The 25,184-nt window shown below is 44.6% G+C and overlaps 1 protein-coding gene across 1 annotated transcript in view; it reads left to right on the top strand.

Annotated features, from left to right (window-relative positions):
- The first annotated feature begins 2,552 nt into the window (after window positions 1-2,552).
- The window catches only part of LOC138498457 (fibrocystin-L-like), a 252,505-nt gene continuing 229,873 nt past the window's right edge, over window positions 2,553-25,184 (top strand). Inside the window, exons 1-2 of the mRNA XM_069622207.1 lie at window positions 2,553-2,688; window positions 3,196-3,470. Of these exons, the coding sequence (XP_069478308.1) occupies window positions 2,553-2,688; window positions 3,196-3,470 (411 nt within the window). The remainder of the gene's footprint in view (window positions 2,689-3,195; window positions 3,471-25,184) is intronic.

Here is a 25,184-nt window from a genome sequence, read left to right as displayed (position 1 = left end):
GATGCTTATGCCGCTGCAGGGGCGTGCAATACTCCAAGTGAAATAAGTAAATATGTTTTTCAATCAAAGCTTAAATCATTAACATAACATAGAGGGAAGGGGGTGGTGCCTGGTCCACATATATTCCAGCCATCTTTGGCGGCTGGTGAGTTGTTTTTTTGGAGGGTGTAAATATTTGCCAGAAATATGTGATTGCGACTGAGCATAGCAAGGGAGCCCGAACTAATGAAAATGGATTGGTGGGGGATGGGCGGATTCTTCTCCCTCCCCAGAGTAAATGTTTTGAATAATGGGTTAAAATGGTACGTTACACAGCATACTTTCTGGGAAGATTTGGGTAAAAGGCCAAAAATGTGTGTAAAAGGCCAACAATCGTTTTTGTAGGGTGTAGGGTAAATCATGAAAAAAGTACAATAGATGCAAGTCACCAAAAGTGCACAGGGCATTTCCCAATGCATTATCATGCCGGTCACTGCAATATATGCCGGTATAGAAAACATTTGTATGCTGGCTGTGCCCATACATTTCCATGCTGGCTCCACCAACATATGCTTAAATTACCATATAAAACCATACTTATGTTCACTTTAAGGCATTTTTCTATAGTACAATTACTAGCACTGGGCTCAAAACTGGCTCTATCAATATTTGCCAGTACTCCTATGTAAGTACATACTCCAGTTGGTTTGGCCATTAAAAGTACCATGCCACAATAGGAAAACGTGTCCAAACCGGTTCCAATGTAAGCCATTCTAGACCCATAAGAACACTTATCTTGCTTGATTCATCATAGATGCTCAGTTAATAAAAAGTCATGCTACACTGAAGAATATGCAGGCCGCTATACCAAAACATCAGTCTAGCGAGGTAACACTAATTATCACGCTGGCTTTTTTAAAGATGCTGAGCAATAAATGTCATGCCACAGTAAGCAATGGCAAGACTGACTGCACCAAAATGCCAGTCTAGCCAGGGAATGGCACACATGAACTTGCCTTTGCCCTAAAATACCAGTAAAACATGTAAAGTCAATAAAGGATGTGGCAAAAATGCTCCAGTGATCCCCAAAGACACATGCATCCCCTTTCACCCACCGGTCACTCACCCATACATCTCCTCTCGCACTCACACTGGATTCACCACACAGGCACAGACCAAACCCCACCCAGAACATTGAAACACACTCAACCACATATATGCTCAATCACCAACCAGTCACTAGTCACACCTTCTCTTACATGCACTCATTGCATTCTCTACAAAGGCACAGACCCACCCACTCAGAACATTCAAAAACACACTATCACATTCATACTCATTCACCCAAGAGTCGCTCACACACACATTCTCTTACATCCACTCATTGTAATCTCTACACAGGCGCACACCCATCCCATCCACTCATTGCATTCTCTAGGCAGGCACACACCCAGCGATCCAGAACATTCAAAAACACACATCACATCACTTCTCATTCACCCATCAGCGACTCACACCTTCTATTACATTCACTCATTGCATTCTCTACACAGCCACATAATGACCCACCCACCAAGAACACTTAAAAACACATATCACATCACTTCTCATTCACCCACCATTTACATACATACATCTGACACACACTTCACACATGCAAAACACACATTATATTACAAAAAAAGCCTTACCTTTTTCTTGCAGCTTCAGTACATCCTTCCAGGCCCCCTCGGCTCCTCTGTGCTGCTCACAAACAGGAACCAGGAAGCTGCAAGAGCTTCCCGGTTCCTGTATGTGAGCTGCAAGGAAGCCGAGGGAGAAGGGGTTAGAGCTGAACGTGGCATGTGACATGTGCCACATGTCAGTCAGCTCCAACCCCTACTGAGTGCTACCCTGGCCCAGCTTCATCCTGATGGCTGAGGACTGGTACGGGGACCCACCAGACCTGGTTTGGCAGGCACCCCTGTGCCACATGAGGGCCAGCTACACCAGGAACACCCGTTTTTTAAATGTTTTTAAATTGGGGTCACAAAGGACTCCCAGGGTTTGCAACTGTGGCCCCTAGGGGTCGCAGTTGCATCCCCTGGTGACCCCCAAATGACATCCCTGATCCTGTCAGCACTCATTGGGTTAGATTCTTTTGCAATCTGTGAAGAACTTTTGGCTTACATAGGTTAAAACAACTGTATTTCAATTCACTCCCCTAAAGGAATGCTGCATATAACCATTGAAGGAACTAAGTATTGATACATGAAAGCATAATGACACACAATCCAACCATCCCTTAATTAACTGATTGAAAAAAGCAAAAGGAACCTATAGAATAGGAACAACTTCACTTTTGGGTCATGTGATTTGTGCTGCGAGGCGCAGGTATGGATAAAATGATAGCCCAGAAAGAGAGTGGAAGACCTTGAAGAGGTGCCGGCTCAGTCTGGGATCGGGTGAATTTTGTGAGTGAGTATGAGCTCAGCTTTTCCCTTGGGCTCCTGTCTGCTTGTACCAGGTGCACAGCTAGGTAGATGGAGATGTATTGTTTATCTAGTACATAATTGCCAATCAACCGCCTCCTCATGACCAATGACCAATGCTGCATTACCCACTTGGAAGAAGATGGACAGAAGGGGCTGGGACCAATGGCCTGGCATCCCCTTTGGAGCAGGCAGCCCATGTACAGGGCTTCACCAACCAGCCACGCGGGTTTCTACTGTATGTGATGATGTCACTGATGATGCTATATACCTTCTAAATATGCTGTTCATGCAGATTTTGGCAGAACGTTCGGCAGCAGCAGAGCACTTAGCTGGTGCACTGCTTTTATTTTAGGAATAAAATACTTGTTGTCCTTCCAAGAGGTGTATTGGGCATTCTTTCCCTAGCGGGTTGTACTTTTTCTGGTGTGAGCTTTGAGGGGATTTCCTACAGTGGCATCAGATTTGCCCTACACGCATAACATGTAGCCCAGTTAACAGTGTGGGGAATGCAAAAATGTAACTTCAACTGGAGTGGCTATAGTCTTAGCACTAGCCATAAGGGAGCGCAAACACTGCTTTGCATTTTGTATAGCACAGTTATGCTCTCATTTCCATTTTGTATCACTGGCATTGTATTACCCATTCACAACTGATACCGTGCCACATGCTTCTAATGCCACAACTTTAACTTATTAAATGTTTTTTGGAATTATCAGTTTGGCAATCTGTTTATGTTTTGCAGGTGGCAGGGGCTTAAAACTTGAAGCTTGGGATGCCTCCAATAACCGTTTTGACGACGCAGTCCGCTTCAATGAAAGCACACCAGGCTATCAAGGTGCTACGTGGTTGGACATGGCTTCTTACACCTGGCAGCGAAATTACCAACAAAGGTGTATCACCCGCCTGAGTGGATTCCTAATACCTCCAGAAACAGATTGCTATAAATTGGGACTAAATGCCTACTACTATTGGAACTATGCTCTTTATATAAACAAAACCGGATCCACTGATGACAGAGTAAGCAATCTCAAACACACTTTATATTTCTTTATGATACCTAGCAAAGCATTCTATGACTAGACTTTGTAGACACATTGTATGAGAATTAATGTGGGTCAGTTCTCTCACCAATGTAGTCTCTGTATTGAATGTGCAGCAGTTTTTTAACCATTGTTACTGGATTAATGTGATTTAAGATGAACCATTTCACACAAAGGCTCCCAGGAAATGCACAACCATATATTGTGAAAAGGCATCATTTGCAGTATGTGAATGTGGGCCTCTTCTTTTTTCATGGCACAAACTATTTTCCTACCCAGACCAAGCGTAATCTCACTTTTAATTTGATGGTACATGTTTAATTTAATACATAATGCGCATGTCCATTCTCTAAGGTTTCTGATGCATTAAGTACTATTTGAGCAACATAGATCCTGGCCTGTAATGTGCTTAAGCTTTCAATTGTTTGTTGTATCACTACTATGTAATAGCTGTTTGTATTAGGCCATAGCAGCCCCTATATTTGTATCCTTACATTTTTGAGTGAAGACAATTATGTGATAGCATTTGTTATGATATCAAGATTTGCAGACACTCTTTGGCACTTTTTGTCCACTGGGATGCTGCAGAGCGTAAAGAGCCAGCCTGCCTTCTAGTTTGTATTGGCCAGCTTTTTAAATGGTTGTGGAATGCCCAGGGATCTGGATTTTCTCTTATAGGCTGTTGGACAAAATAGGGTAGGATCAATAGTGGCTTCCTGTGTTTTTCCCACGGAATGTATATCTGTATCTGGTGTTTAAATCAGACCAATAATTCTAAAGTTGCTATTAAAATGTATTTCCTCTGGTCACTTTAAAGGCCATTTCTTTTGGTGGACATTTAGCTATTGAGTTTAGCTTGAATTACATGTGTGCCCCCTTTATAAAAAGAACCGTCTGATCTGATGGCATTTGGTGCAACAAACGAATCATTTTAATAGGGTATTTAATAGACCAGATCTGTTCCTGTCTTGCTTTAATATTCTGCCAAGTTCAGAGGTTTGGGTGTGTCTAAGTATTGCTTCTTTTAAAGTCATATCAAATGGTCAACCAGACAAATCAATCTATTCCATGGATGGCCTTCCAAATTAGCTTAAACATACAAGACCATGGGCACCCTGATATTGGAAGTAATTTTGACTTATGTTTTCTCATTTTGAAACCATGCCTATTGTTTCAAGTAAACACAGCTGGGCTCATTAGTTCTTTCCTGCCTTCACCAAAGTGGTGAATAATTGGGTGTCTGCTGATACTTTCACATACATACAGTTGCAGGTGAACTGAAGTTAGCAGCTTAGGTTAAAAGATTGTCATAAGATATATCTTGTCCCATGTAACAGAAACCTATGATTTCAAACATGTTTATCTATAATAACACTCAACCAATATTTCTTTCTGTTTGTAAACATATAGACTTCTCATAGGATTTGTAATAACTTTCTATGTAACATTTCCTTAGAGGGTACCACAGCTCAAGTTGAACAGGTTATTATGTTCCCTCTCACATAAAAGCAAACACGTAGAATGTGTCTTTAGATTCCTTTTTTCTTTCATTAAATCCCATATGACAGCATGGATTTCTGAATACTCTGTTTTGTCTATTTAATATTAGTTAAATAATATCTCACTATAAAGCCATTCTCAGTTTAAATTATGTATTGGAGAACATTAGATCCATTCAGATAATACTTTACAGAATCGTGTAGTGGGCTGATTGGTGAAGGAGATCAGGGTGTGGCATGAGGCAGGGGGGGATTTAAGAAGGTGGTGACATCTCCAGGATAGCTGGCAGTGCCAGTCAGTGGTACTGTTCTGCTGGAGCACAACTCATGGTGTGTCTGGGTTATAGTTGTGCGTTTTATAGTATAAGTCACTTTCTGATCTGTTGTCCGTGGACACCCCCGGGACCAATCTTGGGAGCGCATAGTGTACATGGCTGCTGATTAGTCAATTCAGAAACATGAGGTGAGTCAAAGGTTGTGAAACAGACACCATGTTGGATTTGCGTACTGCACCTGTAGTCCGTGGAGTCCTGGTGGGTGGGCCACCAGTATACTGAAAGGAGAGCACCTAAGGAAACAACCAGATCTGCCCAACCATGGGCCAAACCAACGAGCAAGGACAGGAAACTAAGCCCCAACATACTTACCTCAGCAGGTATAGCACAAAGCATATTAGACTTGATAAAGACCCGGGGGGTCAAAACACGTGTCGGCTGACAACAACAATAATGATATTATAATGTAATTAACCAATGTAAATCGCAATATCAAGCTATATATCGTTGTAAACATGAATTTTCCTTAAACATTAATGACAACATTTATGTTTAAGGAATATGAAGTATGCATTTGTTACAAAAATGAGAGTAACCTTTGTTTTTTAATAACGGAAGTGTTGTTACATTCAAACCAACCGCTTTTGACATACGCAGTATAGGTGACTGAAGGGGTTGTGCCACCAGTGTGGTATATTATGCCTACTGTTGCGAATGTTTTTTTGCCAAGAGATACTTGGGCATGTGTGAAGTTAGTGAGTTTACAGTTATTTTAAGTGCCATCTGCACTGTATCCTAAATGATTTAATATTACATATTGGGCATGTTAATCTATTTGTATGTTTGAAAGATTTTTTGAATTGCAAAATGAGCAATGTCCTACCAGGTAGCCACCGTACCACCTGATTACCGTATAACAGGTAAGTACTTTGGCTACACCGAGAGCCAGGTCTCAGGGCAAAAAAACCTTGAGGGGGGGAAAAAACCCATGGTGTTCAATAGATGTTCCAGGTAAGTCCACAAATCTGGGGTTGTCTTAACAGGAGCCAGGAAGACTTCACCAGAAATCCAGGTAAGAATCCATTGGACCCAGAATGGAGCCAGCAAGAAGGGAAACGCTGCTGGCAGACTTAAGGTCATTTTATAGGAATAGCATAGGAAGGAGCGGTGCTCCGAAAAGGTAATGGAGACAATAGGGAAGGCAGAGCGTGGGCTCAAAGAACACCAGGAAGAAGGAACGGCAGCGCCGTGTAGGAGAGAGAGGAGAGATAGCACAAAACAGAGGAAGCACAAGGAAAGATTTCCAGGAACTCGCTGAAAGGAAACAGTGAGCAAGTGCGGGAAGAATACTCACGAAGACCAAGGCACACTAGCGTTCCGCAAAAACAATTGCAACGTGAGGAGTCTTCCATGAAGACTCTATTTATTTCCAGGTAATGGAGGTTGCCATACATGCAAATGCGATGATGTCACTGTGTTGCAACGGCATCTGGGCACCATTTTGAAACGGGGAGCAGAGCGGAAGCGTTTCCGAAACAACACATGATCGGAGAAACGCCAGGCAGGCGAACGCATGACATCATGCCCCCTTCTGTGCTTTGATCCCCCCATCTTCCAGGGATTTAGTTGGTGCAATCTATGAACCAGACAAGGGGTGTGAACATGGATCGATGGTTCTCAGGACCGTTCACAACTGGGGAAGCCCTTCCAATCTATCAGATACTGCAAGGTCCCATGGTAGTACCTGGAATTGCAGATCTTGTTCACTTCGAATGCCACTGAGCTGTCTTCGTAAGGATGTACAATGTCTCTCTGGTCTTTTCCTTCAAAGGCCTTCAATAAAGTCACATCGAACATGAGGTGTATTCGACTCCAAGAAGGAGGTAACTTCAACCTGTAAGACGTGGGTTTGATTCTTTTCAGACTTTTGAAAGGTCCGAAGTACTTCGGTGCACATTGTCCCGGTTTGAGTCTCCTGGGTAGATACTTGGAGGAAAGCCATACCAGTTCTCCTACTTGGTGCCCATTAGTTTCTTTCCTCCTGCAATCAGCAAACCTCTTATTCCTCTCTTGTGATTATTTTAAGGCTCGAAGTGTCTCTTGTTGTACCGAACTGAGGTGTCCAGGATATTGCTCCACTGAGGGCATCGAGGAGACCACTGGAGAAATCCTTGGGAACCAAGAAGGATGATAACCAAATGAACAGTAGAATGGTGATGTGCCAAGAGCGGAATGTACTGCGTTATTGTAGGAGAACTCTGCCACACGTAGTAACATAAGCCAGTTATCCTGAGATGCATTGGTGAAGCACATTAAATACTGCTTGAGAGTCTGGTTCAATCGTTCTGTTTGCCCATTGATTTCGGGATGATAGCCAGATTACATAGCTCTCGAGATCCCAAGCTTTCTACACAAGGCAGCCCAAAATCTAGACGTATACTGTACGACTCGATCAGATATGATTGAGTCTGGGAGCCCATGTAGGCGTAACATGTCTCTTAGAAGCACTGCGCTTATTTCTTCTGCTGTAGGAATCTTTGGTAGTACGGAAAAATGTGCCAGTTTAGTGTACATGTCCATGGTGACCATTATCACAGTACAACCATGCGACTTCGGGAGGTCTACAATGAAATCGGTTGTTATCTTTTGCCAAGGGCGGGCAGGTAATGAAGGTGAAGAAATGCGACCGACGGACAGCTGGCGGGGTGTCTTATTTTGGGCACAAACAACACACAATCTGATGCACTCCTTCACATCCTTGGATAGAGTAGGCCACCAAAAGTATCTTTGTACCAGTTCCATGGTTGTCTTTTCACCTCTATGGCCGGCTACCGGTGAGTCATGCCCTAGTTCCAGGATTCTTTAACAGAAGGCAGTGTTTGGTACATAAATAGCAGAATGGTGATAGAACAAGCTGTTCTGAAAATAGAGCCCATTTTTGAGTTCATCTCCCGGGTGTCACAAATTGTGTCGTTCTGTAGCTGTTGTAACCACGTTTCCACTGAACACACAAAGGCAGTAGTGGGAAATATCTTGTTTTGAAACTCCCTTTCTGTATTGTTAAGTTCATGCCGGGATAACAGGTCTGCTGTGATGTTTTTTGTTCCAGGTATGTATGTCATAATCAGAGGCTAATGCGAGAAGAAGTGTGCCCATCGGGCCTGTTTACTATTTTGGCATTGTAGGTTCTGTAAGGCCATAAGATTCGAGTGGTCGGTTTGAATCTCAGTGGGTGTTTGCGCTCCAAGGAGCAGGTGTCTCCACTCTGAGCAAGCCAATTTGATGGCGAGTAGTTCTTTCTCCAGAACCGAGTAGTTGCCTTCAGCCACGGTTAGAGTCTTTGAGAAAAAAGCTACCAGATGTTCTTCGTGGTCTTCGAACATTTGTTTAAGCACTCCTCCCACAGCTGAGTCAGAGGCGTCTGCTTCTAGGATGAATGCATGTTGATAATTGGGTTGCTTCCACAGTGTTGCTGACGTAAACAGGATCTTCAGATTCTCGAATGCCCTGTGCAGGGACGTCATTTCACGAAAATGCCAGGGGTAGCGGAAGTGACATCACACGACCCTTGACCCCTTGTGACATCACAGGATGTTATGTCATTTGATCCCACCCGAAGTGATATCGCGGGATGCAATGGAACGCAACCTTTCACCCGTTGACAAAACAGGAAGTGCTATCACATAGCATTGTACAGTACAAAAATATGGTTACAATATCACTATAATGTGATGTACATTTCATACAAGAATGGATCGCCATATGTATTGTTAAGATCAGTGTGTATAGGTCCATATTACCAAATTACTGTGAATGCAAGCAGAAGTCCCTAACCAAATGATAATGATGTGTTATTGTATAGCACTTACGCTTAAGCGCTGTATATAGAAAAAATATACACCCAATATCACCCAAAGTGTGTTGGTACTCATTTATCGACCTCAGAAGGATGAAAGGCTGAGTTGAGGTGTTTAAGAACAGACCAAATCAGTGACTCTCCCCCCGAAGTGTGCCTGAAATAAACCTTTAATGAGTCTAGCAATTATTGTATCTAATTCCAGAAACACACATTATTAGCTATTCCTAATCTATCTTATTTAGGGTCAGTGCTGAAAGTGTTAGACTTGTGGCACTCCTTTTCTTATTTTTCTTCTTTTTTAAGGGGCTTTAACAAGAAAGCCAGCCACTCCAGGAGTAAAGATCCACATGGTGCTGGCCACAGCCCAGGAGCTCGCATTACAAAAAAAAAAAGTGTTTTTCCTTTTTTTTCTAGAGGTCGCAAGGGTGACTACAGAGGTCGCAAGGGAGACCTCAGGGTCGCAGTTGCGACCTCTGGTGACCCCTAAATGACGTCCCTGGTCCTGTGGGCCGTGGTAGACCAGATGCATTTGGTGTTCTTCTTCAACAAGGACATCAAGGGGAGAACAGTAGTGGATAAGTTCTGCATGAATTTTCGATACAAGTTGGCCATACCAGGGAATCTCTGGAGTTCCTTAATAGAACAAGGAGGAGGCATTTGTAGAATGGCAGCAACCTTTCGGTTGTCCATAGAAATCCCCTCACCAGACAAAATGTACCCCAAATAGGATACAGAGGATGCATGAAAAGAGCATTTCTCCAGTTTCACTGCCAGCCGTTGGGTCTGTAGTCTCTCCAAGACCTGACTAACGTGTTGTTCATGTTCTTCTGGGGTCTCGGAGAACACCAGGATGTCGTCTAAATAGACCACGACAGAATGCATCGACAAATCTGCAAAGACACGGTCCATATATCTCTGAAAGACCACGGGGGCATTGGCTAAACCGAAAGGCATAACCCGATACTGGAGGTGACCAAAAGGTGTTCAGAATGCGGTCTTCCACTCATCCCCTTCTTTGACTCAGATCAAATGGTAGGTGCCCAGAAGAACCAGTTTGGTAAAGATCTTAGCATTGCGAACTGCCTCCAGGATGTCTGAGATGAGTAGCAGAGGGTGCTTATGTTTCTTTGTGATCTTGTTCAGGCCACGATAATCGAGGCACGGTCTCAGTTCTGTTGAGTCTTTCTTTGGCAGGAAAAAAAAAGATGCCCCTCCTGGAGATTTGGATGGTGTGATGAGACCATTCTGCAGGTACTCGTCAAGGTATTACTGCAGGGCTTGTTTCTTTACTGAGAAAGAAAAAACATCCGGCTGAAAGAAACACTGGTGTCCGGAATAAGATCAATAGCGCAGTCGTACTCTCCATGTGGTGGCAGATTTTTCTGTTCCTCAGGACTGAACAATTTCTGGTATTGTTTGTACTTAACCAGTAGAACCGTTGCTATTGATGATACGGAAGTGGGTGAGCCAGATGGCTCATCCCCTAAACCGCTGTAGGCTGGAACTACACAAGATTGTGTACACTGCTCTCAACCCAAGAAACGTGTTCTGGCTGACCAGTTGATGTAAGGGTTATGTTTGGTCAACCACGGTATGCCCAAGATAACAGGGTAATGGGCCGTCCTGATCAAGTCGAAGCAGAGTTCCCCCTTATGGTGCTGAATGTTTGTACAGAGCGGGACAGTGTGATGTAGGATTGGTCCGCTGGACAACGGAGAACCGTCAACACCTTCGACAGGTACAGCTGTGTCTTTGCTCTCAGAAGGGATCTTCATCCGATGAGCCCATTCCAGATCCATAAACAAACCAGCTGCTCCTGAATCCACCATTGTTGTCGTAACTATTTCCTCCTGCCCAGATAAGGACAGATGGATACGAAGCACTAGGAGTTCTATTCCTGGAGTCTGCTCAGTGTTACGCTTGATGGCAATAGACCTAGACTCCCGAACACAGGTCCCAACTATGAGCGGGAGCTGCCATTTCCCGACCTGCGAGGGGGTGCCAAAGGACATACCCTGACCAAGTGGTCACTGGATGCGCACTACATGCATAAATTGTTCACTCTTCGTCTCTGTGTCTCTTCATTGGTTAAGGGCCCTCTTGCAGCCCCAATCTGCATGGGATCTTCCTTGTTCTTGGAGGTTGGAGAGGGCAAGGTGGTGAGAGCACAGGATGTTAGACTCTGGCTCGTCTCTTTTCTTGCTTCCGTTCCTGGAGACGGTAGTCGATTTGGAGAACTAACTTGGCCAGATCCTCAAATGAGGCAGGACGTGGGATACGGCCGAGTTGATCCTTCAGCTCATCGGACAAACCTCTTCTGAACAGGGTTACACAGGCCTCTTCTGGCCAGGCTGTCTGCTGAGCCAGTTGCTTGAACTTTGCCACGTAAGTGAGAACGTCCAGAATTCCCTGCTTGGTATATGTAAGCTCTGGGCAATCGAAAACGTCCGAAAAGGCTTCTACAAACCCTTTGAAGTCATCCATTAGTGGGTTGCCAGATACCACCAACAGAGTTGCCCAGGATAAGGCGCTCCCGGACAGGTGGGTGATGACAAACCCTCCACGGGAACGATCGGTGGAGAATGTTGTTAGTCGAAAGATGAATGCTACCGTACAGGCATCCATGAATTCTCTTCTGGGGCTCTTCATCGTACTTCTCTCTGGATGCACCTCGATACTGTGCTTGGTCTCTATTGGTGAGATTCCTTGGGCCAAAGCTTGGCGCAGCACTTCATTTTCCGACTTCAACCTCTGCACTTTTTTGGGATAACCCCTGGACCGCAGCCACAAGCTCTTGCATCTGCACCATGGCTTTCTTCTTCTCCTTCTTTTTCTTCTGGTGTTGCAAGTTGTCAGAGCTCTTTGCTTCTGGACTCTTTTGCTGGGATGAGGTAAGGCTTGTCCTTCTAGATAGCCACCGTACCACATGATTACCGGATAACAGGTAAGCACTTCGGCTACCCTGATGGCCAGGTCTCAGGGCAAAAAAAAACTTTGAGGGGGGAAAACCCCATAGATGTTCCAGGTATGTCCAAAAATCTAGGGTTGTCTTAACAGGAGCCAGGAAGACTTCACCAGAAATCCAGGTAAGAATCCAGTGGACCCAGAATAGAGCCAGAAAGAAGGGAAAAGCTGCTGGCAGACAAGGTAATTTTAGAAGAATAGTGTAGGAAGGAGCGAGGCTCCAAAAAGGTAATGGAGAAAATATGGAAGGCAGAGCGAGGGCTCGAAGAATACCAGGAAGAAGGAACGGCAGTGTAGAAGAGTTAGAGCGCAACACAGAGGAAGTGCAAGGAAATAATTCCGGGAACTTGCTGAAAGGAAACAGCTAGCGAGTGCAGGAAGAATACACATGAAGCACAAGGCACACTAGTGTTCCGCAAAAACAGTTGCAACGTGAGAAGTCTTCCATGAAGGCTTATTTATTTCCGGGTAATGGAGTTTGCCATACACGCAAACGCGATGATGTCACCGTGTTGCAACGGCATCCATGCGCCATTTTGAATCGGGGCGCAAAGCAGAAGCGTTTCCTAAACGACACATGATCGGAGAAAACTAGGCAGGCGAAAGCATGGCATCATGGCCCCTTCTGTGCTTTGATACCCCAGCTTCCAGGGATTTCGTTGGTGAAATCTACAAACCAGACAAGGGGCATGAACATGGATCGATGGTTCCCAGGACCGTTCAGAACTGGGGTACCCCTTCCAATCTATCAAATACTGCAAGGTCCCAAGGTAGTACGTGGAATCGCAGATCTTGTCCACTTCGAATTCCACTGAGTTGTATTCGTAAGGATGCACAATGTCTCTCTGTTCTCTTCCTTCAAAGGCCTTCAATAAAGTCACATCGAACACAGGGTGTATTCGACTCCAAGAAGGAGGTAACTTCAACCTGTAGGCCACAGGGTTGATTCTTTTCAGAATTTTGAAAGGGCTTTTGAAATTTTGAAAGGGCTGAAGTACTTTGGTACACATTTTCCCGGTTTGAGTCTCCTGGGTAGATACTAATAGGAAAGCCATACCAGTTCTCCTACTCGATGCCCATTAGTTTCTTTCCTCTTGCGATCAGCAAATCTCTTTTTCCTCTCTCATGATTCTTTTAAGGCTCGAAGTGTATCTTGTTACGAATTGAGGTGTCCAGGATGTTGCTCCACTGAGGGCATCTAGGTGACCACTGGAGAAATCCTTGGGAGCCAAGAAGGATGATAACAAACAGTAGAATGGTGATTTGCCAAGAGCGGAATGTACTGCGTTATTGTAGGAGAAGTAGTAACATAAGCCAGTTATCCTGAGATGCATTGGTGAAGCACCTTAAATACTGCTTGAACGTCTGGTTCAATCGTTCCGTTTGCCCATTGGTTTCGGGATGATAGACAGATTACATAACTCTCGAGATCACAAGCTTTCTACACATGGCAGCCCAAAATATAGATGTATACTGTACGCCTCGATCAGATATGATCAAGTCTGGGAGCCCATGTAGGTGAAAAACGTTTCTTAGAAACACTGCGCTCATTTCTTCTACTGTAGGAATCTTTGGTAGTCCGAAAATGTTTTCCAGTTTAGTGTACATGTCCACGGTGACGATTATCACAGTACAGCCGTGTGACTTTGGGAGGTCTACAATGAAGTCGGTTGATATCTTTTGCCAAGGGCGGTCAGGTAATGAAGAGACAATAAGGAAGGCAGATCGAGGGCTCAAAGAACACCAGTAAGAAGGAACAGCAGCGCTGTGTAGGAGAGAGAGAGTGCAACACAGAGGAAGCGCAAGGAAAGAATTCCTGGGAACTCACTGAAAGCAAACAGTGAGCGCAGGAAGAATACCCACGAAGCACAAGGCACACTAGCGTTCTGCAAAAACAATTGCAACGCAAGGAGTCTTCTGTGAAGGCTCTATTTATTTCCGTGTAACGGAGGTTGCCATACAGCCAAACGCGATGACATCACCGCGTTGCAACAGCATCTGGGCACCATCTTGAATCGGGACGCATGATCAGAGAAATGCCAGGTAGGCGAAAGCATGACAAACATACACAAATAGTTCATTATGAACATGTTCTTGAGAAACATGGTTGCAGAGACTGCATGTATGTTTCCAACTATATGGAATTTGTAGAATTTCATTTATAGGGATGTGTTCTTTGTCTAGTACTTCTAGTAAGTACATTGGGACTTTTTGTGCATCCTCCTGAGTGTTTATGGCGAATTTAACAATTCTTGAACAGTGGTCCAATTCCTGTCTTATCCCTGAGACTCATTACGAGTCCCGAGTCCGGCGGTAACCGTGCCGGAAAAACCAGCAGGTAGCCGCCGGACCCGTAATGATTTAACGGCGCCTGACTTGCTGGAATAACTGGGGCATTACAGCCCCGGCGGTCCGGTTAGTCAGGCACTGGTAAAATGTTGATCCCCATTCCCATAGTCCCATAGGAGTCCACGGAATGGGGACCATGGAAGCACCGGCACCGTTAACAACGGTGCCGGTGCTTCCGTGTAAGTCTACTGGTGGGTGCCGTTCCGCCCGCCAGGGTCAGACCTGGTGGGAGAAGATTGGCCTTACCAGCACCATTGTTTCCGGACCACTTAACTTGTAATGAGGCCCACTGTGCCTCATTATGAGTTTGGAGTTAAGTGTTGCCTGGTGTGCATATTATCTCACTTTGGCCAAAGCATGGCCCGGACCATTCCTGAGTGACCTCGAGTTATTGCCCATATAACTGACTGAACACTAAGATCTCTGGATTCTATGACACCAGTGCAGCTAAGGGAGGTGACGGATAACAAACTGTTTGAGAATAATGACAAAGAGGGGGACATATTACTGGAGATGATACGCTATCAAAAGAGTGCAGTGTCCTTTAATGCCAGCAGTAACTGGATCCCCATTTTTCGAATAAGATTTACGGCACATGCCCCTGCAGTTGTGGCCTACAAATCCACATGATGTTGTTTTGTTGAAAGATGTAACATCTGTGTGTATAACCCTGAAGCAAGGTGCGATACTTCCCAGGGTAAGACAATATCCACTGTCTAGAGAGACGGAGGAAGGCATTAGAAAAAAATAAACAGGCCTTACTGGACCAAGGGATTATTGTGCCCTCTACGTCCCTGTGTGATACAGCAATAAATCTGATTAAAAAATCAGCGGAGGACAATTGGAGAATTATCCAGGACTTGCGCCCCCTAAATGATGTAGTACAGAAAGAGTTTCCAGTAGTTCCGAATCCTGCAACAATTTTATGTAGCATCCCCAAAGACGCCACATTTTTCACTGTAGTGGATCATAAAAATGCTTTTTTTTTCGATTCCACTCCATCTTGAGTCGAGGTACCTCAGAGCATTCAAACAGGGCCAGATGCGGTTTGAACGTACTAGATTCACTCAGGGGTATTGCGAGAGCCCAAGTATATTTAACAGAATACTGCATGCTGATCTTGGGAACATTCAGTTGCCTAGCACGATTATCCAGTACGTGGGTGATCTGCTAGTGTGTAGTGACAGCGAACAGCATTGCCTATAAGGGGTGCAAGGTTGACAAGGCTAAATGACAATATTGCCAGAAGGAGGTAATATATTTGGGGCAGTTTATATCAGCGAATGGGAAGAGGCTACTACCCGATAGGGCAGCGTCAGTATGCCCCACCTCCAGACCCGCATCAGTTAAGGAGATGCAGCCGTTTCTGGGCCTGTGTAACTACTGCAGGGCATGGATCCTCGATTATGCAGCTTACACAAGGCCTCTTTTGCAGGCCCGGAGGGAAGCACAGAAAACAAAGGACCACTACTTACTGTGGATGACAGAAATGATCAGACAGTTTGACGATTTAAAAGAAGTCATCGGTTCGGCACCCATACTGGCTACCCCAGACTACACACAGGAATTCTATTTGTTTTCACATTCTGATGGTCAGCTTATGACAACAGTGTTGACACATTGGAGCACTATGGGCCATAAGCCATTGGCCTATTATAGTGGTACTATGGATGCAGCGATGCAACGGCAGTTTGCATGCGAACAAGCATTAGCAGCGACTGCCTTTGCTATAGAGGATAGTTACACAATCGTAATGGCGTGTTCAGTGATATTATGTGTGTACGCTGATTCTGCACGCGTCAGGGGCTCCCAAGGTGTAAGTACCACAAGCAGTCCCAATTATAGAGGAACATTCTTTGTTTGCTATTTTAGAGAGGTTGAAATCCACCCTGACTATACAAAGGTCATCGGCATATGAGATTTTCATCTCCAAACCCCATATTCATGTGGTTAGGTGTAAGATGGTGAATCCTGCCACCTTTTGAACAGATATGCCCATGACAGAAGACTTGACAGCACATGACTGTGCCACATACGAGGGGGGGATGACACTTCAAAAGCAAGGTATTGTGCATTGACAGAGGGTGAAGTACTTTTTGTTGACAGGTGGTCCATAATCGATCAGGAGGATGGACATAGACATACAGGGGCAGCAGTGGTACGACTTGAGGGAGGGGAGTACAAGAGGGTTGTCATGAAAAGATTGCCTACACACTATTTTGAACAAGCAGCAGAACTTGTGTCCCTCATCGAAGCGCTGAGAGCATCGCAAGGGCATCATGTTACGATATATTCCAACTCGGTGTACAACGGTACATTCTGCTCTCTCCTATTGGAAGAGGAGGGGGTTCAGGAGGGCAGATAGATCCCCAGTGCAGCATGCTGTGCTGTTAGAGATGCTAATAGAAGCGCTATCACAGGCATCTGTTGTGGCGGTAGTGAAGTGCTCTGCCCATACTCAGGGACAGATGAAATCTCAAGGGGGAATGCAGCTGCCGATGGTGCGGCCAAAATGGCAGGTTACCAGCCAAGTGAAACATCCACTGAGTATGTTATGGCTGCCCCACCGACAGACGAGCGTACAGTGCCTTATACCACATTGCCCATCTCCCTGATTATTGAGCTACAAGGAAGGACAACTGAGTGGAAAAAGGAGTTGTGGTCACAGAGAGGATGTAAGCAGTCTCTGACTGATCTGTTGTTGTGGCAGGAGAGCTCTGGGAAGATAGTGATTCCCCGGGAATTGCTACCAGTAGAATTTGAACAATTTCACTACCTGTCCCATAGTTCGAAACAACACATAGCCGCAGACATACAGGAGGATTGGTTCAAAACAAATACCAGGGAGAACATCACTAATATGGTTATCCATTGCACCACATGTCAAAGATTTAGCACAGGGATGACACTACGAATGTTACGGGACACGTTGCCCTGCCCTACTGAGCTGTTCCGTGAGTTACATATAGATTACGCCGATATCGGGGAGCGTTGCAATGGATCTAGGTACCGCATTGTGGTGGTCTGTCCCTTCTCAAGGTGGGTGGAAGCAGGGCCATGTGCGTACCCAGATGGCAAGTGTGCCGCAAGGTTTCTAGTGCAGGATGTCTTCTCACACTGGGGTGTGTGTGAGGTTTTTAGGTCAGAAAATGTCACACATTTCTTCAATGCATTATTCGAACATGTTACAGCACTACTTGGCATCAAGCATTGGATGTGTTCGATTTATCACCCACAGGCCAATGGTGCTGTGGAGAGAATAAATGGCCTCCTTAAGAGCAAGTTATCTAAATTGTGTACTACATTTAAGAAAAACTGGGTGTACTGTCTGCCCCTGGCCCTTTTTAGATTACACATGCAGCCAAGCAAAGACCATCCGTTTTGTACCCCCCTTGCTGTTAAAGTAAATGTGTTGCGCTACTGGGTTCACCTCTCTGACATTTGTAAGGCACCTCCAGAATGTACTGTGGTGCATCAATTGTCTTGAGAACAGAGGTGATAGGGGTAACAGTGCCTGTGTCCCGAGTACCTTACCAGCCTGTCTATAGGAGACACAGGCATAGTGGCACATCTGAGTGGCAGGCCTAGGCTCAGCTGCTAGCTCTGTATTTTTATTTTTCTGGGAGCGCTTCTTCTCACTTTCTCTCTTCCTTCCTTCTCTCTCTCTCTCTCTCTCTCTCTCTCTCTCTCTCTCTTTCTCTCTCTCTTTTTCTCTTTCTCTCTCTCTCTCCATCTTGGTCCCTCCCATTTCTTCATTCTTTTTGGTACAGTATACATCATGTACATCTCTCCCTTTTCCCTTGTCTTGTGTGTCTGTGCTTCCATTTCCGAAAAGAAGATGGACACAACTAATGTACATAGTTTGTTAAGTAAGGACCCGAGGCGTAGAGCCACAAATGAGAGACTGTGGACATATATATATATTATTGTGGAGCACCAATGCTGGAGGATTGTGTGTGATATTGCTAATACTACTGGGGGTGTATTGGGGGGGGTATTATAGGGGAGGTCCTATAAAGGGGGTGATGGGGGAAGTAGGATTGTATATTATCCAAATGGAACAATACATATAAAAGTTAATTACATGGGTGGAGTTACATATATCAATATTAATGTGAACTCTAATAATATGAACGGAAATGGATTAAATAACTCCGATGCGCAGGTTACGGCTGTGAAGGAAGCCGGGAATAGATTATTTACAGTAAGGAGGGCCAGTCTGCCACTATGGAAAGTTATAATGGTATTTCTGATGGTACCACTGCGACTGCCATTCTTGTGAATGTGTGTAGGAGAATGAAAAGAGAAGTACAATGAAAGTATGACACATATCAAGGGTTGGGTTTTGATATGATCGAGGATATTGAACACCCTGAATTTTCTAATTCCTGATATTCTGATATGAGTCGCGTGGCGAGAAATGCCGTAAATGGGATATATTATGTGTGTTCTCTCTTTCTGCACGCACCAGGGAGTCCCAAGGTGTTAGTACTGCAAGCAGTCCCAATTATAGAGGCACAATGTCTGGTTCATCTTGCGCTATGCAGAATAAAAGGATCATTCCAGGCACAAAGTGTAGAGTTGCAAATGGTATACCCAGATTTTGTAAAATGCTCCGACAACCAACGAAACATCAAGTGTGCAGAGTTACCTTATCTGATGGTGAAGGGACAGAGGTACGTCAGTAATAACTGGCAGGACAGACACTACCTTGCTTGGCAGAAGGAGTGAGAACATATAGCAAGGAAAGAATTGTATGAGTGATCAATTTCTGTGCACAAATCTGGACACAGCATATCACAAAGCTAACGTGGATTGCAACGATGGAAAAGCTGGTGCAAGTGCACAAGAATGGAGAAAATAAATTCTGTTTCCGCAGCCAAGGCAAGGCATAAATTAGTTTTGCAAAATTGATTAGCGAAAATTGCTAATTAAAAAACAATTGATGAGCAATCCACCCTAAATGATTAGCAATTTTTATATCTTTATTTTTAAAGTGATGAGCAATTAATTGCAACATGGCAATTGCCTGTAAGGCGCAGTTGCAACTAACAATAACATGTATTACAGAGGTAATCTCTGGGCCTTTTTAACCTTGCAGTTCAAGCACAATTCATTTATCACAATCCAACAACGTTTAGAAGCCCTCATGCCTGCAGGTTGTTATCCGTGCAGGGCAACTTCTAGCAAATGAATGGGAATAATCTCCAGCCAATCATCGGCAGAAGAATTATTATTCCCAGACACTTTATAGCCTGCACTGAGAATACAGCCTGCATGTAAATGCTCTTTGAAACATGGGACGGCAGCAAATGACTGCAGTCCACGGGAGGTGTCAGGACTTTTCAACCTTTTCAGTTCAAAGGAGCAAAAGGCTGGCAGGGTCCACCAGCAACTGTCCCCATGTTGGCAGTCAGGAATCCTATGACATTGCAACATACTTATTATATTCCATAGTTTAAATGCATACTTTGCAGTACACACATTCCAGACATAACAAGCTGCATTTGCTGGAGTCCTTCAGGCCGTCACTTTCCTTGGGCTTCCTCTGTATCTTGAAGGGTTATCACCTTGTTGCCTTTTAAGATGGGTGGTTTCAGAAAATACCCTTGCTGCTGAAGAAGGATTAATAGCTTTTCATGGGACGTTTAGTGTTTCAGTTCCTCGCTGTTTCGCAGTCTTGTGATAATCTGTGGTATTAACCCCCACCCGCCCCTCCCCCAGGTGTATTTCTATGTCTTTGTTAGAATGTATATTTGGATGTATTATTTCATTTTAATTAATTTGTTCGAATTTACTTAAGTGTAAAGGTTTCTTGTAAACTGTAAAACAAAACATTTAAAAAAGAAAATTAAAAATAATGTTTGCACCCTCAGACTTTGTCTCCGCTCCAGGCTAAGGGCCCCCAAACATCAGATTGAAATGGGCCTGCACGAGCCGGCCTTCAGCCTTCAGCCTTCAGCCGGCCATGCTGCTGTCAGGAACTTCAAAGACATTTAGAAGGCCTTATGACTGTAGGCTGTGTTTTCAGCGCTGGGATGACCATTAGCAAATGGCTGGGAAGAATATATCTTCTATCAATCATCGGGAAGGAGAACAATTATTTCCAGACACTTGATAACACACAACCTCTTGATAATACAACCTGCAGGCAGACCTGCCTAACCTCGCCCAATTCTGTGTCTTATTTTGAAGTAGTTGTCCCCTTTCTCAATATAGGGAAAGGCGAGGACCGGGTTTATAGTAATTATAGAAGCAAGGCTGCAGAAATCACAGGGTTTTTGATTTTCAAATGTAGGCAGGTCTGCCTGCAGGCATATGACCTTGTAAAAGTTGTTTGAAGCACGATGTGCAGACAAATCACTGTACTCCCATGTTTCAAAGAATATTAAGAAGGCAATGACTTCAGGCAGAGGGGCACTCGTGCCCCCCCCTCTCTGTTCTCTTTGAACAACGGGGCAGGAGGGTCATTTTGCAACCATAAAGAATCCGGATTGATTGGCATGCTGTTCTGAATCACTCCGGCTGGCCTCCTTTCCTGTTGGCTTTGGCTTAGTGAAGTGTTAACATGCATTTTACAAAATTAGCAAGTGCTTCTCACTTCCAAGGGGGTGCGGGGCTTGCCTTATTGTGGTCAGCCTTCATTGGGGGTAGGTGGTGGACAGGCCAAACTGTTTGTGGCCGAGCTGTCAGGGAAGTAGGAATTACAAAAGCAGAATACTGCAAAGACAGCACAGCAGTTTAGGCGACTGCTGCTGAGTTGTTATAGGTTTAGACCTGCCTATAAATACTGTGGGTTTTTCCCCCCCAATTCCTGCTGGTAAATGGGCTTTATAAAGGTGGATTGATCCAGCACCCTTGCTTCCCAGTATGGGAATTTCTGTCCCCCATAGCAAAATTAGTTTCCGCCCATGTAACGAAAATCAAAAATGGGCACCCATGCCTTCAGGCAGTGGTGTACCGAGCGAGGGGCTGGGTGGAGAGGATGTTGGGGGGCCAGCTGAATCCCCACAGGTTCTTTTGAGAGCCTGACCAGGAATTTTGTCACTGGGACACCTCTCCCCCGTTCGGCACCTCTAGGGTGCCCAGTGGGAAAGGTGTCCCGCTGAGAGGACAATGTGTGCTGAGCAATTCCTGATCAGCACGATCATTGTCCTGACACCTGACCCCTTCCGAACGGGAGACTTGTCCCTCTGCCAGGATATTGTCCCAAGGTCTGTGAGGTAATGTGAGCCATTAGGCACTGTTGGGAGGGATGGGGGCTATTAGCAGGGACCTTTTGTCCCTTTAGAAATGTGCATGGGAGGGAGTGATCAGCATTGAGCAGGGTACATAATACTGCAGGGTTTATGAAAGAATGGGTATGGCTTTAACCAGGGGGAAATTGTTAGGCCAACATTAGTCTGCATGATGCTATTGTGACTTTGCATGAAGGATAGGAGAATACAACTAAAAACCATCCGCTGATAGTTCAATATATTAAATATTTCTATAATGATGTACATAGTGTAAAGTTAATTATTAAAGGGTAGTTTCTTATGTATTGTGCTTTGCTTCCAAGGCATTGCTTTAAATAAAGTATTATTTAAGCACATTAAATGCAAAGGGAAACCTTAATAAATATCTATCGGCTAAACCTATTAAGATTGATCAGTTGCTTAAATTGTCCACATCCCAGTTTCACCTTTTAACCAAAGTGTGTGATCTTGGGCAGATCATTTAATTACACAGACTTATCTGCAGCTCTTTGATTCACTTCAGAGCTTATGTTAATATATCATGCTGTTCTTTTTTTTTTTTAAAACCCGACTTTAAAGTTGCTCCATAAATAACAAAAGTGCAATGTAGGTATTTTGCACCACAAAGTTGTATGCTACTTGGCTTACTTATGGCAACTTGTTCTAAAATCCCTTCCATAGTGCCTCCAAGTATCAAAGACTGATAATGCTCATTGCGATGCCTTTTTCTGTGAAGTCATTTCTGTTGGTGCAATCCATATGCAAATTAGGAGGTTTGTATGCATTTTGCCCCAGAGCGCCTACAGAGCTCTAATAGATGAGTTTCCTGCATCTGTAATAATTCTGCAGTTTTATTTATTTTTGTTATGTGTTAAAATACCATTACCACTAATGTTACCAGCCAAAAAAGTAGATTTGGGCAGGGGTGGGCGGTTTGTGGGCGCGAATGAGACCATATGGAATTGCGCGCACTGCAATTGCAGGGAAAGTAGTAGGACTTTTTTCGTTGACCACCCCACCCCTACTGCCCCCACCCACCCTGGCAATGTTGCTCAAAGACCCATCACCCTACCTGGCCCCCCACACTCCTGCAATGCTGGATGCTTCCCTGCGCACAGGCAGTGTTATCAGTGCTGTGGCAGTGTGATCCCCACACTAATAACACAGTCCAAGGCTTTCTAAATGTTTTTTGAGACACGGGACGGCAGCAAATGACTGTAGTACCGTGCTTCAAAGAACATTGTGAAGGCAATATGCCTGTAGGCTGTTTTATCAGTGCGGGGTCTGTGTGAGCCCCGCACTGATAAAACAGCCTGATAAAATGTTCTAAAATGTTCTTTGAAGCGCGGGACTGTGTTAGGGAGAATTCTCTTATAAGGCTAATTTCCCAAACCTAGTGAGTCCCCCAGCAGCTTTGCTGGATTTTTGGGGTTTGTTTTTTTCTCCTGCTAAGAGTGAGACTCTTTTACCCCCACTCTTAGGCATGATTTGAGGTATGTCTCTGACTTGTTATGTGCTTATGGGCTATGGGATTTTCTTTTTACTCCATAGGGTATCATCTATTTTTTGTGTATGTGTTACACAGCACCCTCAGTGCAGTAACAGAGGGGTGTCATAGTGACCCCCAAACATAGACTCCATACCCTGGGACTGACTACTGTCTCCCAGGGCATGTAAAGTCACCTTTGACTTCACTAGTCCTAAATTGTGAACAGAACCAGTACAAAATATCATATTGTGGAAATACTGGAAGGGGTTTATTATATTGCCCCTGGGTCTGTTTTCAAGGGGGCACTGTCCAGACCCCCCTGTCGAGTTTCTGGCTGGTGGCAGTAGTTACCACGCAAAATATTCCCCTGGAATATTTCATATGGGATTTTCCCATTGATTTTAAATGCACCACTTTTTGGTGCAATGTTAAAGATACCGCTGGTTTATTTATTTAATATTAAATCCACAGTTGGGTCTTTTTGCCAGAACTCTTTTCTAAAATGGCGTCCGTGTCCGTCTCTGTAACTCCAACCAAGGCCGAGCCCTTTGTTCCACTTTTTGGCGGGCTTCTCCACAGAAGCCCTCCAAATGGTGCCACTCTGTCTGGGTTCCACAAGATGTGTGGGGAGGGGAATTGGCACCCTGGACTGCCTTGCCTTAGCAACTCAAGTTGCACTCTATTCTGATTGGCCCAGTGGTGAGCCGCCCAGCTCACCACTTAGCATGTTTGAGTGACAGCTAGGCTTTTGAATGGGGATTTTTCTGCATAAAAGCAGGGCTTTTGGGACTGGAAATTCAGAGGTCACCACAGGACTGGAGAAATCCGAAGAGGGAAGAAGCTGAGCCATCTGCAATGACGACACCACCGGTGGATCCCTGCTGCAACAACCTCACCACTTTCCCGACGACAAGAGGAGATCTTCTGCTGGAAGTCTTCTCCCTCTGAGCTGGTGGGATCAACCAGTTCGCCATTTTGCCTTCCAAAGATGTCCCTTGGTCGACTCGCCCGTGCCAAGCACTCCGGCGACCGGATAGCCAAGCTTCACCACTTTGACAGCGAATAAAAGGAACGCACCTTTTACCAACGAACTCCGCGGCTGGTCTCTTCCCTGGGCAGTGCAACGATTACAAGTTTCCTCCTCGATGAGATCTTCTCTTCCCCTGGTCGAAACCATGACTTGCATCCACTGCCAGGAACAACTGCTGCCGCTGGAGCTTCCTCTCTCTTTAAGGTACTGTGTTCCACCTGGCCTCCCTTTTTTCGGATTGCTAAAGGTGACCCTTAAATCCTTGGCTCTCTAACTGGGTTGGCTCCAGACCTTCTAACTTTACTCTTCAAATCACCCCAACCTCTTTTGAACACTCTGCAAAGACTTTTAGTGCATTTTAAACCGTGTGATCCTGGGCACATTTCGCTTTGCTCCATTTAAAGTGGGCCTGGCCTATGAGCTTTGGCTCTACAGTGTATACTGCCTTCACTGACTTGCTTTGGACTTAGAAACGTGCTGTGAATTGTTTTATTTTATGCTCTGCCTTTTTCTTTCCCTTTAGCTTAACTATTGGAGTGCCATCTAGGTTACGCACTCACATCTGTTTTAACAAATAGTGATGTTTTCACTCTGACTTGTCTAATAGTTATCAAGGGAAGTGTTTATACTTTATCTGACTGTGTTTTAACTTGCTCTTGATTTAGAGTGCTAGTGTATTACCTAAAGTGTGTTTTAAATAAATAATTATATACTTTTGATACAAAGCTCTGGTCAGTGTTTGTTTGTCCCACTGTGTTTTTGGACCTATTGTGTATACTCTATATACTGCCTTACTCTTCTTGAGAGAAGTCTGACTGCTCAGCCACAGCTACCAGGTAAATCTGGGTGGTACAGACTGCTACCAATTGGGTTTACTGCTTACTCCTGTAGTCAATCTTTTTGCAGTGTTCCCCAAGGGAACTGCACAGGATCCTGCCTAACAGACGGCAGCATATCACTGGAGTCCCCGCTTCAAAGAACATTAGGA

This window comes from Ambystoma mexicanum, chromosome 5q, assembly GCF_040938575.1.
Source record: "Ambystoma mexicanum isolate Mex_15411 chromosome 5q, UKY_AmexF1_1, whole genome shotgun sequence".
Taxonomy (NCBI): Eukaryota; Metazoa; Chordata; class Amphibia; order Caudata; family Ambystomatidae; genus Ambystoma; species Ambystoma mexicanum.
The sequence above is the reverse complement of the archived record's forward strand: the minus strand, read 5'-3'. Positions and strand labels throughout refer to the sequence as shown.